The sequence below is a fragment of the Centrocercus urophasianus genome, unplaced genomic scaffold, assembly GCF_019232065.1.
Source record: "Centrocercus urophasianus isolate 14NV4802_14NV808 unplaced genomic scaffold, USGS_Curo_1.0 seq_17, whole genome shotgun sequence".
Taxonomy (NCBI): domain Eukaryota; kingdom Metazoa; phylum Chordata; class Aves; order Galliformes; family Phasianidae; genus Centrocercus; species Centrocercus urophasianus.
Genome location: NW_024884722.1, coordinates 19,454,523 through 19,467,124, shown reverse-complemented (window position 1 = coordinate 19,467,124; position 12,602 = coordinate 19,454,523). Strand labels below are relative to the sequence as shown.

At 46.0% G+C, this 12,602-nt stretch overlaps 1 protein-coding gene across 1 annotated transcript in view; it reads left to right on the top strand.

The window, feature by feature from the left end:
- SYNPO2L (synaptopodin 2 like) overlaps positions 1 to 8,166 on the top strand; it is a 32,030-nt gene extending 23,864 nt beyond the window's left edge. Inside the window, exon 4 of the mRNA XM_042818411.1 lies at positions 4,010 to 8,166. Coding sequence (XP_042674345.1) covers positions 4,010 to 6,339 — 2,330 coding nt within the window. The 3' untranslated portion in view covers positions 6,340 to 8,166. The remainder of the gene's footprint in view (positions 1 to 4,009) is intronic.
- Positions 8,167 to 12,602: the final 4,436 nt, after the last annotated feature.

The following is a 12,602-nucleotide window of genomic DNA, read 5'->3' as shown; positions in this document are numbered from 1 at the left end:
AATATGCAATTGGAGTATATCAGATTCAACAAGGTTTTCTCAAAGAGATTGTATCCCTGTATATATAAATATTAATCAGAGAAGAAGGAACTGAGTAACTTTCTCTGCTTTTGCTGTAAAAGCCTTTGTATGAGGCCATGACACGTCTCCATTACAGTAACTCTGCCTGAGGAAATCATCTTCCCTGGCATTCAGCGGTGGCAAAGGGATTTTATGAGGCATCGTGTGGCATTTGAGGGAGAGGGCTTAGTGGATAGTTTTGGCAGGAGGTAGATGCTTGGACAAGATTATCTTTGAGGCTTTAATAATTCTAGGATTCTATGATTCTGTGGTCAGACCTTCCTTTTTCTAGACTCACTAACACTGGAGATGATGTTCTCAGTGATTTGTAGATTCCCAGCACTCTCCGTTCCCTTCTCCTTTGTCCACTCCAGTTCTTACTATCATCATCTTGTCATTCATCACCTCTCAGTCTCTGGTGCTGGAGCTCTGAATGGTGCTGCCAAAACATTTGGTCTCCAAACCCTTCATCGCCCTCCCTGAGCATAGCCACACTCTTCCTTGTAGGTAACATCCTTTGCCATTTTAATTCAAACACTTCACTACAGGCACTCAGTATCCTAATGCTCCTCTGTCAAATGTCTCTTAGTCCTGGCATACGGCAGGAATTGGTATCATGAGCTGATACTCCTCAGATGTGGAAGGAAATTGATGTATAAAGGAAAAGAAAGCCTTTCCCCATCTTCTTTTGTTCCTTATATTTGCCTGAAGCTGGGTGCTCCCTGAGCGTTCAGAGGAGAAAAGTTTCTTTCCTCCTGAGTGGATTTCTCTACTCTGCTGTGTTGGATATGTTAACCTTATCTGTTTGAAAGGTCCATGGAGGTACCAGTTAGAAACAGTTTCTAGCCTGAAGCTTGCACCACAGAAGCAGTGGGAACAGAGAGAATATTTTCTTATTTTAAGACAAAAAAAAAAGAACAGGTTATTTTCCCAGGGATTGGAGGGAGGAGAAAAAAAGGAGAATGCTGAAGTGCCAGGTGATAATGTCCATCACACTGCTCAGTGATGAAACTAAGAAGACAAAAATAGACAAAGTGACCTCATGGCTTTTGGCAGCAATACCTACTAGACAAAAGAGAGGCTTTAAAAGGCTTGTGGAACTGATAGCAAAGGGCTTGGACACCTCAGAGTTTTTGGTTCTGATCCAGCAGGAAGCTGCTTTGCTTCTCTCCGATTGCCTCTCTCTGTTTATGGGGAGCTGTGAGTTAAACGGGCTTTGTGACATGCCCAGCTCTCCAGGTCTGGACTCTGCCTTCTCAAGCTTGGATCAGCCTTATGCAGGTACAGGTGTCTCCTCATTTTTCTTTTTTTTTTCTCTTTCTTTTTCATTTGTGCTCTCCTCTCCTCTCCTCTCCTTTTCTGTTTCCACAGATCTTTGTTCCCCATTCATTTCTCTGTTCTGCTTTCACTCTTCCTGTTTTTCTTCAACAAGTCATCTTAGGAAGATTCTGGTTTTTTCTTAAAACATTGTGAGAGATTGTAGCTTGAATACCGTGATCATTTTTTCTGTTGGGATAATGGCTGTAGTTTGTTCTGCACTCTAACCTTGATAAGAAGGAGAATAGGGAGAAAAGGGAAGCAAGTCTCAGGTCTTGCCCTTGCCCTGAAAGCAAGTCTCACAGCCTCAGTTTCCAGCTGCTTCTGAGCATAGAGTAGTTCAGACCAACATCCTAGGGAAGCTGTGTGTAGATTTTAATGCTGAGTCTGGCCCAACTGTTGGTGGAGGCATAACCAAGACTATCTACAGTATTTGCTAGCCCACACTGTAGAGTTGAACCCTTTCACAGTGTACTGCTGTCGAAAGAGGCTCAGACACTCGCTCTGGCTGGTGTAACTCCCTAGCTGTTAGCTCCTGATGCACAATATCTTCCTGTGAGTCACTCAAACAGAATTTACATAGTGTGAATGTGATTTAAATTCTGTAGCAATGCTCTTTCTCTTTATTTTTTGTAGAAGCAAAATATATGAGCTTGGTGAGGTATAGTGACTGGATGCTTGTAGAAAGAAAGAAATGTCTTGTTTCCTCCACTGGGAACTCCCTGCTTCCCCTGGCACAAGCATGCAGATTTCTAAGTGGAGTGAACAGACCTTCAGGGATTGTAATTCATTTCCATCATGGACAGCTGATCTTTGAGGGAAGTCCACAACTGTTCTGAATAGCACTAAGTCTCCACAAAATCCTGGTCACTGTTAGTCTTGGTTCAGCAAGGTGGAGTCAGTATTTAAGGAAAGCTTTTCAGAGAGCCTTTACTCTCCAAATGCATGTGTAAATGATGAGCCATTTGCACAGGTTAGAACTGATTTGGCTTCTTCTAGATTTCTTGGTGCAAAGGGGAGGAATGGACTGAGCATCCAGCTCAAGTAACCAAACAGGTGCCCTTGCTGAAATCACAGGGTAGCAGCATGTGCTGTGAAAGGCTTCAAGCCTTGAGATCGGTCTTCCTTTGTCTTTATCTTAAGCTTCTGCAAGGATGACTGCTGTGCAAGTTGACACTTTATTTTCAACATGAACTATGAGAGGGAGCTCTTTTTGCTGTGGTTATACTAATGCAGTATAGAACATACCACACCTGTAGCACCTAGACTAGGTTTTGGGGAATATCTGCAGCCCTCAGGAAAACTTGTGTCCTTCCCAGCTAAACTTCCTCTCCCATTGCTGTCGCCCAATGCAAGTAGCTCTGCCCCATTAACTGGTCCTCACTGAATGAATGTTCTGAGATAAAGCAGTCAAAAGATTGGACAAAGTGATGCAGTTTTTTGGCAATTAGAGGCAGGCAGTGGATGGATTTCTCATCTGTACAGCCATGCTGGGAAAAAAAACAATGGGAGTAAGGAAAAGAATAAAATGAAAAAAAATGGAGATTATCTTGTGGCTTGGGTTTGCTCTGCCTTTTTTCTCTGCAAGGTTAGTGCTGATTTCTTGAACACTGATTATAGGGAAGTCCATGCTTTTCTCAGGGTAGCTGAGTTTGGTTTTCTGTTGAATCTTGCTCACACTATGCTTTCCCTACACATGGGGTAGAGAACATAGTGTTCCTCACTGGGGCTTTGCTGTCCACTGGACTGGCAGAGCAGATGGAAAACGATTATTCTGCACTTTCATGCCAGTGTCCCAACAGGTGTCAGCTTTTCCAGGCAAGCCTGTAAGTAGATTCCTTCTGGGCTGGCTGATCGGTCATAGAGGTCTGGGATTCTTGCTCAGGAGCAAATGGTCTGTTTCCTTGCTGGGCTTGGGGCACAGACAAGGGACTGCAGCAAGGGTAAAAGCATGCCTCCTGCTGCCGCAGCGCTGCTGCAGGGAGCAGTGAACAGCCCTACACACGGTGTTGATGTAAGACACAGACTATAACTGTCACTGCGGGGCCCAGGCACCAGCTGTTCCTGCTGAGCACCTAAAAACTATGACTCCTGTTGCACACACAGATCTGAACTAACAGTACTGATGGCTGCTTTCCAGACCTCTAGAGGAACTGCTTGCTCCTAAGTATCCACCATATGGCAGGAGGAAGATCTGCATATCACAGGGCTCCATCTTCAGGGTGATAAGTAACAGGGTGATAAGTAAATGCTCCAGATTCCCAGGATCAAAGACACAAATTTCAAACACACTGTGAAATACAGCCAGGGACTCTTGTCCACATGCTGCAGAAGTAGGAAGTCCCAGATCTGACCAGAAAACAGAAACTGTCCTTTAAAACAAAGCCAGTTCTCTTTCTGCACCCATAGAAACTTCACTGATAGTGTTTGCATGGAAAGAGGAAACTGACCTGGGTTTCTATCAGCAGTTACAAACAATGCTTATCAGCAAAGGTTGGACAGAAAAGATAGGGCAGATGGTGTCAGTATGTCTCCTTTTTTGAGCACTAGAATACCTACAGCCATATCACTGCCCATCTTTGCCCATCTAGCCTCTTGTGGAGCTCTGAGCTTGTCTTTCTGTCTCTTGCAGAGCTTCACCGCCACGAGAGCATCCAAGAGAAGAACGTGAAAGAAGCCAAAACCAAGTGCAGAACCATTGCATCCCTGCTGACAGACGCACCCAACCCCCACTCCAAGGGGGTGTTGATGTTCAAGAAGCGCAGACAGAGGGCCAAGAAATATACACTAGTGAGCTTTGGGAGTGTTGACGAAGACCGTTCCTACGAGGAGGAAGACGGAATTTTTCCAACTAGTGAGTCTGAATTTGATGAGGAAGGTTTCTCTGACGCCCGAAGTTTAACAAATCACTCAGACTGGGACAACACTTACCTGGACATTGAAAAGTCCAAGTCAGTCTCTGAGCAGAAAGAAGAGAAGCAAAAAGGTTTGAGTGAAGCCTCGGGTAAAGGAGCACGGTTATTTGAACAGCAGAGGGAACGGGCAGGGAAGTACACAGTGGAAAAAGTCCCTGCACAGAGGAGCCCCCAGCTCACCCCAGCTGCCCAGCCACAGCCGGGCATGGTGAATGGAGATATGCCTGTGCCACAGAAGACGGCCAGTGTGCCCCTCAGCATCCACCTGGAAGGTGTGCAAGTGCCCAGCAAGATGCCAACCACCACACTTACTCAGGTCCTGGCTCCCCCCAGCCCCACTGTTTTCCCGCACCCCCCAGGCACACCTGACCCCTTCTCTTCAAGCACTAGTATGTTCAACAGATCTGCACGGCCCTTTACTCCTGGTTTTTCTGGCCAACGCCCAGCAACATCTTCAGTCATCTTCAGGCCATCTGCACCCAAAAAACCTAGTGAAAACCTTGGTGGACAAAGCACGGTGGTCTCCCCTTCCTCACCTCTTGCTCCAGGAACACCTGCCAGTGCCACAGCACCAACACACCGTGGTCCAGTGAGCTCCTCCACATCTCTGTATATTCCTGCACCAGGCAGGCCAACAACACCACTAGAATCACAGCCAAGAGCTGGAGGAAGCGCTCCAGAGACCAAGCCTTCTGCCAGCCCTGCACGGACATCCACTGCCTCTATATTCCTGTCAACTCCCTCAAAGCCAGGAGGGGAGGTGGCCTCTGCAGCATCTCAGCCTCGAGTCCCTGGAACAGCCTCTTCTTCCTTGTATATTAGCCCAGCACCAGCACAGCATATGGTAAGCACCTCCCCGCTGCCAGTGCAGCTTTCTGCCAACTCAGCAGCAACACCACGGCCTCCTTCTGAGCCCTTAACTTCCAGGGAGCAGAGGATTGCCGTGCCAGCTCCCCGCACAGGCATCCTGCAGGAGGCTCGCCGGCGGGGCAACAAGAAACCCATGTTCAGTAAGGTTGAGGAAAAGAAGAACTCACCCAACCCCGAGCTCCTGTCTCTGGTGCAGAACCTGGATGAGAAGCCGAAAGGTGACCACCTTGGGGCAGGCTTTGAGTCTGGGCCTGAGGAGGATTTCCTCAGCCTGGGTGCTGAAGCCTGCAACTTCATGCAGTCCTCAGGCCGCAAGTTTAAGACCCCACCTCCAGTGGCTCCTAAGCCTCAGCAGCAAGATGCTGGACTGGTAAATGGGGCCCATGACATGCCTCAGCTTAAAGGCAAGGGGGCACAGCTCTTTGCCAAACGCCAGAGCCGCATGGACAAGTTTGTGGTGGAGACAGCAACGAAGCCAGAGTCCAAGCCCAGGACCCCTTCACCTTCCCCTTCTCTGCCTTCATCCTGGAAATATTCACCCAATATCCGGGCTCCGCCTCCGATAGCTTACAACCCAATGCATTCCCCTTTCTATCCTCTGGCAGCCAGCAAGTCTCAGGCTAGTAAGGCAGAGAGCAAAGTGAAAAAGGCACCTGGCCAGAAGTCAGGGAACAAGGCCATTGATTTAATGCACCATCAGCCCTATCAATTAAAGTCAGCCATGTTCTGTTTTGGTGATCCCCCGAGCTCCAGCACTCAGAAGTCTCCTGGTCAGCCAGGCCAGCAGGCCAGCTCGTCCTTCACTGCAGCCAAGCAGGTCCCTGTGAAAACAGCCAAAACACAGGAGATTCGTCGCTTCTCCACCCCTGCTCCCATGCCTGCTTCGAGCAGCTTGGCACCCACTGTGCTTGTGCCCCGCTCAGCCACCACGTTGGATGAGCCCGTGTGGAGAACAGAAATGGCTTCTTCTGCTCCTGCTACCCCAGCACCCTTCCAGATGGAGCTCAGCCAGTCCCCTAAGCCATATCAGAGTTCCCCAGAGTTTGGTCAGGCAAGCCTGGGGCCCTCCCCAAACCCAGCTTCAGCCTCTCGTTTTCAGGTGGCCAGGCCCAAATTCTCAGCAGCCAGAACAGGAATGCAGGCGAATGTGTGGAGGCCAAGCTTTGGCCACCACTGAGGCACGCATCATTCCCATCCCACCCATGGCCCTGCAGAGGTAGTGTTCATTTTGTCTTTCTTGTCAGCTCAGTATGTTGGGGTGGTGTGACACAAAATGAAGAAAAGAGAAAAAAAAAAGTACTCCCCTTCTGCACCACCCTCTCCCCCCACCTCTCTTTGAACCTGGATAGGCAGCTTCGTGGCAAGGTTTATGGCTGTGGCTACAGATGAAGGAAGAATGTGCAGAGAGGGCATGCGTGGTACTCAAGGACTGGGAACTCACATATAGCAGCAAAGCACACCTCTGGAGAGGTGAACTGTAGCTGCTGTCTCACAAGAGGATGTGAAGTGGTTTTCCTCTGAGGGCTTTGGAGTCAGCTTTGAATGAAGAAGTCTTGAGGGGACAAAAGCCTTGCTGGAAGAAAGGATTCCAATGCAGAAGTCCTACCTTTCCCATAAAACTGTTTTTTTAAAAAGCCTGTTAGTCTGTACATATGCACTTGTATGCCCACATGTACACACACTGAACAGCAGTAAAGCAAAAGGAGAAGTGGGCTCTGCCATGTACAATTCTGCCAGATACCCCTTCTGAGAGGCATGGGAAAGGAGGTAAGGGAGCAGAGCAGGAGTGCTGGCACGCACACATGGAAGCAGCATGCACTGTGCAGGAGGATGACTATGGGTGCCTGTTCCTCTAGTCACCAGGGCTGGAGTTGAAAGGGAGTCATCTAGCTGGCACTAAACACAGCTGTAAGGTCTGGGAGCAGTTTGACAGTGGGGCCTTGAATGTACTTGCTAGGCTACCACAACCTGGAGGAATCACGGAAGGAAGTGTTAAATTTTGGAGATAAATAAATAGCAAAGCTGAGCTCAGGCTGTGGCTGGTAGGCTCCAAGCAAGCCCTGCAGCACTGGTCCCACTGAACAGGAGATAGATTCTGTAAGTATTAAGAAGGATTGTGTAGGAAAAGGTAAAGTTGCCTTTAAAAGGAAGCAGGATTGAATATGCATTTATACATGAGCTTTTTGTTTAGTTTAGGAAAGAAATATAGCTAGATTGGAAGTGGTTCACTACATAAAACTTCCTTAAAATTGTTGCGCTGGAAAATATATCCTCTCTACAGATAGTCTCAGCAGGAGAATGGGAGACAGAGAAATGGAGTCATCAGTGAAATTTCATACTAAATGACTTAATTATCCATGAGATTATTGATAAAAACTGAAGTGCTTTGAGATTCCCAGAGGATCTGCATTCTTACACATGCATACAGAGCTCAATCTGCTGGCAGTGCTGGGGAAATAGGACTAGTTATTCTTTGAATGTCCCAGGCTAGATCAATAGCGTATAAGAAGAAAGTATTCCCTTTACTAAGGAAGAATTCAGGGTATCAGTAGGGTTTCTTTGCATGTGCATGTGTGTATCACATGTGCTCTGGTCCATACATCCCTGTCATTTGCTTTCCTGCCCTTTCTCCTCCTTTTGTAGCAGTTCCACACATTGGGCTGGAGAATCTCACTAGCAACTTAGTCCTGGACAAGTTTGAGAGGGAGAGAATGAGAGAAAAGTAAAAGCAATACACAATCCTTCCAGATCTCTTTGAATCCTTCAAGTCTGGCTGGGCTTGCTTTGCAGACCTGTGTTTGCAGCATTCATTGATGGGGACCCTGGAATGTAGAAAATCAAGCTGGAGAAGGAGGAGAAAAACAATTACATCTCTCTTGGCAAACTATCAGCTGTGGGAGACGATGGAGAGAAAACCTTTGGGAATGTCCTGCGTTAATAAGAAAAGGGATGCAACTGGTTGTATGACATGGGAGCAGCCAACCTCAAATGATGAGGTGATGCTTTTTCTTCCTGGAAAACCTCAGAAGGGAGGTCTTAGCACAAGTCTTCATCGCAGAGTTAACTCAGGCCACCAGAATCCACTTCAACTGTAGTGAGGGAGGGCAGCCACGCTACAAAACCTGACTTGCACCATTACTTTCTCACTCATCCTATGCTGCACTACATTGCCATCATGTCAGGAAAAAAATATAAGGTGCTTAGCAAGCTAAATCTCTGTGATTCTTCCCAAAGAAAGGAAGCCTTCTATTTTCCTAGGAAAACCTTCAGTTCCTCGAAGGACTGGCAGTGCTTCAAAAGCTTTGTCTACAATCTTTTTGTGGAGCACCGGCTGGCTGTCACTGGCTGATAGTTTTAGCCACTAGCCTTAGACAGACCAGCTTGCCCAGGCAGAAAGTATCACTGAACTCAGGTGTAGAGGGGTTATGTGGACCAGAGAAAAGGTGCTCAGGATAATTCTGCAGTGAAGAAATAATCTCAGAAATTCTGAATCTTACTCTAGCGTTCCTGTCTCTCATGGACTTAAAGATCAAGTGTTGTCAGGGCCTGAGCATCTAAGGAATTTCATTTTGCCACTGGAAAAAAAAGTAAGGAAAAGAGAGAGAGAGGTTTGGCTTTATCACACTTGTGAGATTGCATCTGGCCTGTATCTGGGTGGTGCTTCTCCAGATTTCTAGGATACACTGATGATGGCCAAACACCGTGGACTGTTACATGACAGGATCTGAGTGGAATAACTGGATTTGGTCCATCCTTCCGATAAGTCATGGAAAGAAGATGGAAAAGATTCAGGTCTGACTGGACAACTGATATTGAACATCAGAGCAAGGAAAAGAATCAGGAGGCTGGGGATCCTGCATTTCACCTCTACCATTCTTGGTTCAAAGCCAGGTTTGGAAGGAAAGCTACCTATCCTATGAGGACAGAGCAGGATCCACATAAGCAGAAGGTGCTGCAGCTGAGGCCTATAATGCTTGTGGAGTATCCCAAACAAGGCCTGTAGCTGCAAGTAATGCAGCTGAGATGTGAACTAATGCTGAGATGCATCTGCTAAGCTATAGGGAAGAAGCCTGCACAACTGCTGGCTTCAAGCAGGTCTGCTAGGGTCTGCTCATGAAACTAATGTGGCTGCCTGCTAGGTAACAGCTGAATCATATACAATTCACTTGAACCTCTCCAAATTTCAAATTCTTCAGCTGTTAAACAAGCACAGATGTAAACAGTTGTTGGACAAGTTTTAGTTCCCACCTGCTAATATATGAGCTGCAGTGGTAGGCCATACCCCAGCATCCCCTAGTTAAGCATCTGAAAACATCTATGTGTGTTCTGATTTAAAACTGCTTATCATCCCTCCTCTCTAGCATGCTGCTATGGCAATTATGAGGGTTTATCTTGGCTTCAGAAGTCAGTCTCTTCCCTCTGAATGTATAGGAACACTTGCCAGGGATAACCTCAAGTTCCTGTAGCAGCTGAGAGGAACTATCTCAGAAGGGACTGATATGATGAGGAGTCACTTGTCACCAGACACAAGCACAGTGCCATCCAGGATTGTTCTCTGATTGAATTTACTCCCTTTCTGCTATAATATCCAGCACACCCTATCAGGCCCTCTTCATAGAGGATACTCATCAGTGCTCTGAAAATGGGAGTTCCACAGCAGTGCTCTGTCTGGTGGCAGATGTGACCCCAAAAGGTGAATAGATTTGGTGTCTCCGTTTTTGGAAGTACATTTTCCTTTTCTGTTTTGTCTTTTTTTTTTTTTTGCAATTTACAGTCACTTTCTATTTGTTTGTGCAGAAGAATAAACTTGTGATATGCACTTTACGTGTGGCATTTTGTCACCTTTGCTTGGCACCCAGAAGGAAGTACTGTTCACCTCACATGCAGTTTAGCACTACCACAAACTTCTAAAGCCATGAGAACATAAGGAGTCCAAAAAAAGGATAGGAAGTCTCGACAACAAAAATACCTGGGCTTAAGTTGGCCTTAAAGCTTCTACACATTAAAAACAAAGACCCTGAAAGCAAAAAGTTAAGTGAGATGTAAACTTTGGTACTACAAGTTATAAAGCACTCACTTTCTAGTAAGACTAGACTACTTATTTCCTTATGGTTGGTGTCACAGCCCGATACAAAAATCAGCTCTGCCTGTGCCTGTCCACTCTCAGCATAGCCTTTCATAATCCTGCTCTGCTCTAGCCCAGTGATCTATGTCTACAACAGAAAAAAATCCAGATAGGAATTCACAGAGGTGCCAGCTGTGAGTCTTTTCCAAATGCCTCTTCTTGTCTCAGTTATAGAACAGAGAGGAGTCAGTGTGAAATCTGGCCCTGCAAATTCCTGTTGTCCTAAGCTGTAGGGCTGTTAACAATCCCATCCTAGCAAAAGATCAGTCCAAATCTTTACGCTGCAAGGATGGGGCACAGCACCTGGCACAACCTAAAATGTATGTAGTCATCTTTCCCAGGCTCAGCCTGCATTCCTCTACTATCCCCTGCTTGTAAATCTGGTGTTAACAACAGTTTGTCAGCTCCAGTAAGTCCAAATACAAATCTACATTGTACAACCATTCAACTTATTAACTGAAAGATCAGAATATCCGATCAGTCAGAAGACCAAGTATAATCCACTAAGGATAGACTCCAGCTCTAACACTAACCCAGTTCATGTTAAAGTCTGTTCAGTTTGGGGTCCTGAGAGTTTCATTGCCCTCAGTTTAGGTCTAGTGTTAGCAGACCTTTTTCCCTAGATGTATATCACTCACAAGTAGAAATTCCTGAGCCCTACTGGAGATGCAGGGGTAAGCTGTAGGATCAGACTTGCAGACTGGGCTCTGGTATAGCTATCATTTTATGGATGTTTCTCAGATTAATTGCTTGCATGGTGGTCTTGAGGTGGACCTTGTAACCATCCAGCATATTTCTGATTGATTTGTGGATGGGAAACACACAAATGAGTAAAAAAGTCTGCTGATGCCAAACTGAGCTTCAAGTCCAACCAGAAACTCAGTTCCCAAAGAAATAAGTCTACAGATGCACAGGCTACAGATTAGGACTGCATCTTGTTTTGCTTAATAAAGCTGACATAGTAGGATTACGAGCTATTCCAGATGGTTTAACACATTGCAGGACAGTTGCTGTGCTCAGGGCTCTGATTAAATTCCCTGTTAACCTCTGTAACCTTCTCAAGTGAGAGTCATTTCTTCTCACAGCAGGTCATGTCAGAAGGAGCCAGAAAAACAGACTTTCAAATGTGGAGGGGGAGCCAGCTATGAGTTTACTGACCCAAAGCAAAGCCAAAGGATTATCGAATGGCTACACAGAAGACTAGGGATGAAAGTGGACTACAGTGTGCTACTCAGCATTTTGAAATAAGAAGGTACCAAGGTGCTTAGTAGGGATACCTGCCTCCAAACAATCATTCTAGTTGGAAGAAGTGTCCAGCAAAGTGCACGCCAAGCACGTATACAGAATATACAAAGAGTAAGGATATTTGCTGGCAGTACAGACCTATAGCTTTAACGGCCACTAGATGTTGCCACTGTTCTTTTCCAAATTATCTGGAGTTTTGGCATTCACCTGATGTGGTGTTAAATCTGGAGGGTGTAAAATCGTAGGAAATCCTTCCCTCCTAATCTATCCTGTTTTGGCACTCACATACAACATTTCTTAGTACCACGTGCCAGAGGAGAAGACCAGCCTCATACCAGGGAGTTTTGGCAGTGGGAGGCCTGATGCAGCACGGAGGGCATTCCTGGGTTGCAGCACGTGGAGCATGCAGACAAACAGGCTGCCCAGCAAGGAACACCCCACAGTTACGCCAGCTATTCTAACACCCACTCCAGCATTGTGATCAAATCCTACATATTTCTATCCCAGCCCTAAATCTCATCATGCATTTAGCCCACGTAGTGGCAGGAGAGAGCCTAGCATTAACTATTTGTCCTATTGTGTTGCTACAACAAAATACTGTCAAGGCAAGTCTGCATAAAATTGGAAGAGATTAAGCATATAATACATATTTTAAACTATCAAATAAAATAACATAAAAAGATGTATTTGAAAATAAAAAAACTCCTTCCTCAAAAACCAACATGAATGTTTTGCAACTTCTTCTAGAAGAGATCAAATTACATTGAAGTCTTCTGCTTATGAATGTATTCACTGTGTTGTAGTCCTGGGCTCCAGGGAGAGAAAGGAGCAAAGCCACTCTGTATCCCTGGAAAATTAAAACAGTGAAGGTTATTTGTCAGACAAACTCTGCCTGCCAGGCTTTCACATAATCAAAATCTGCTTGGGAGACAGCCCTGCTGAGGACTGGCTCTTACTTATGCCCATCTAGCGCTACCTAATGAGACAGATCTCATCTGCTGCTCTTGAAATGATTTCACAGACATCAACAATTAGGAGTCAGATCGTTTGAAATTAGGCATGTGGGAACT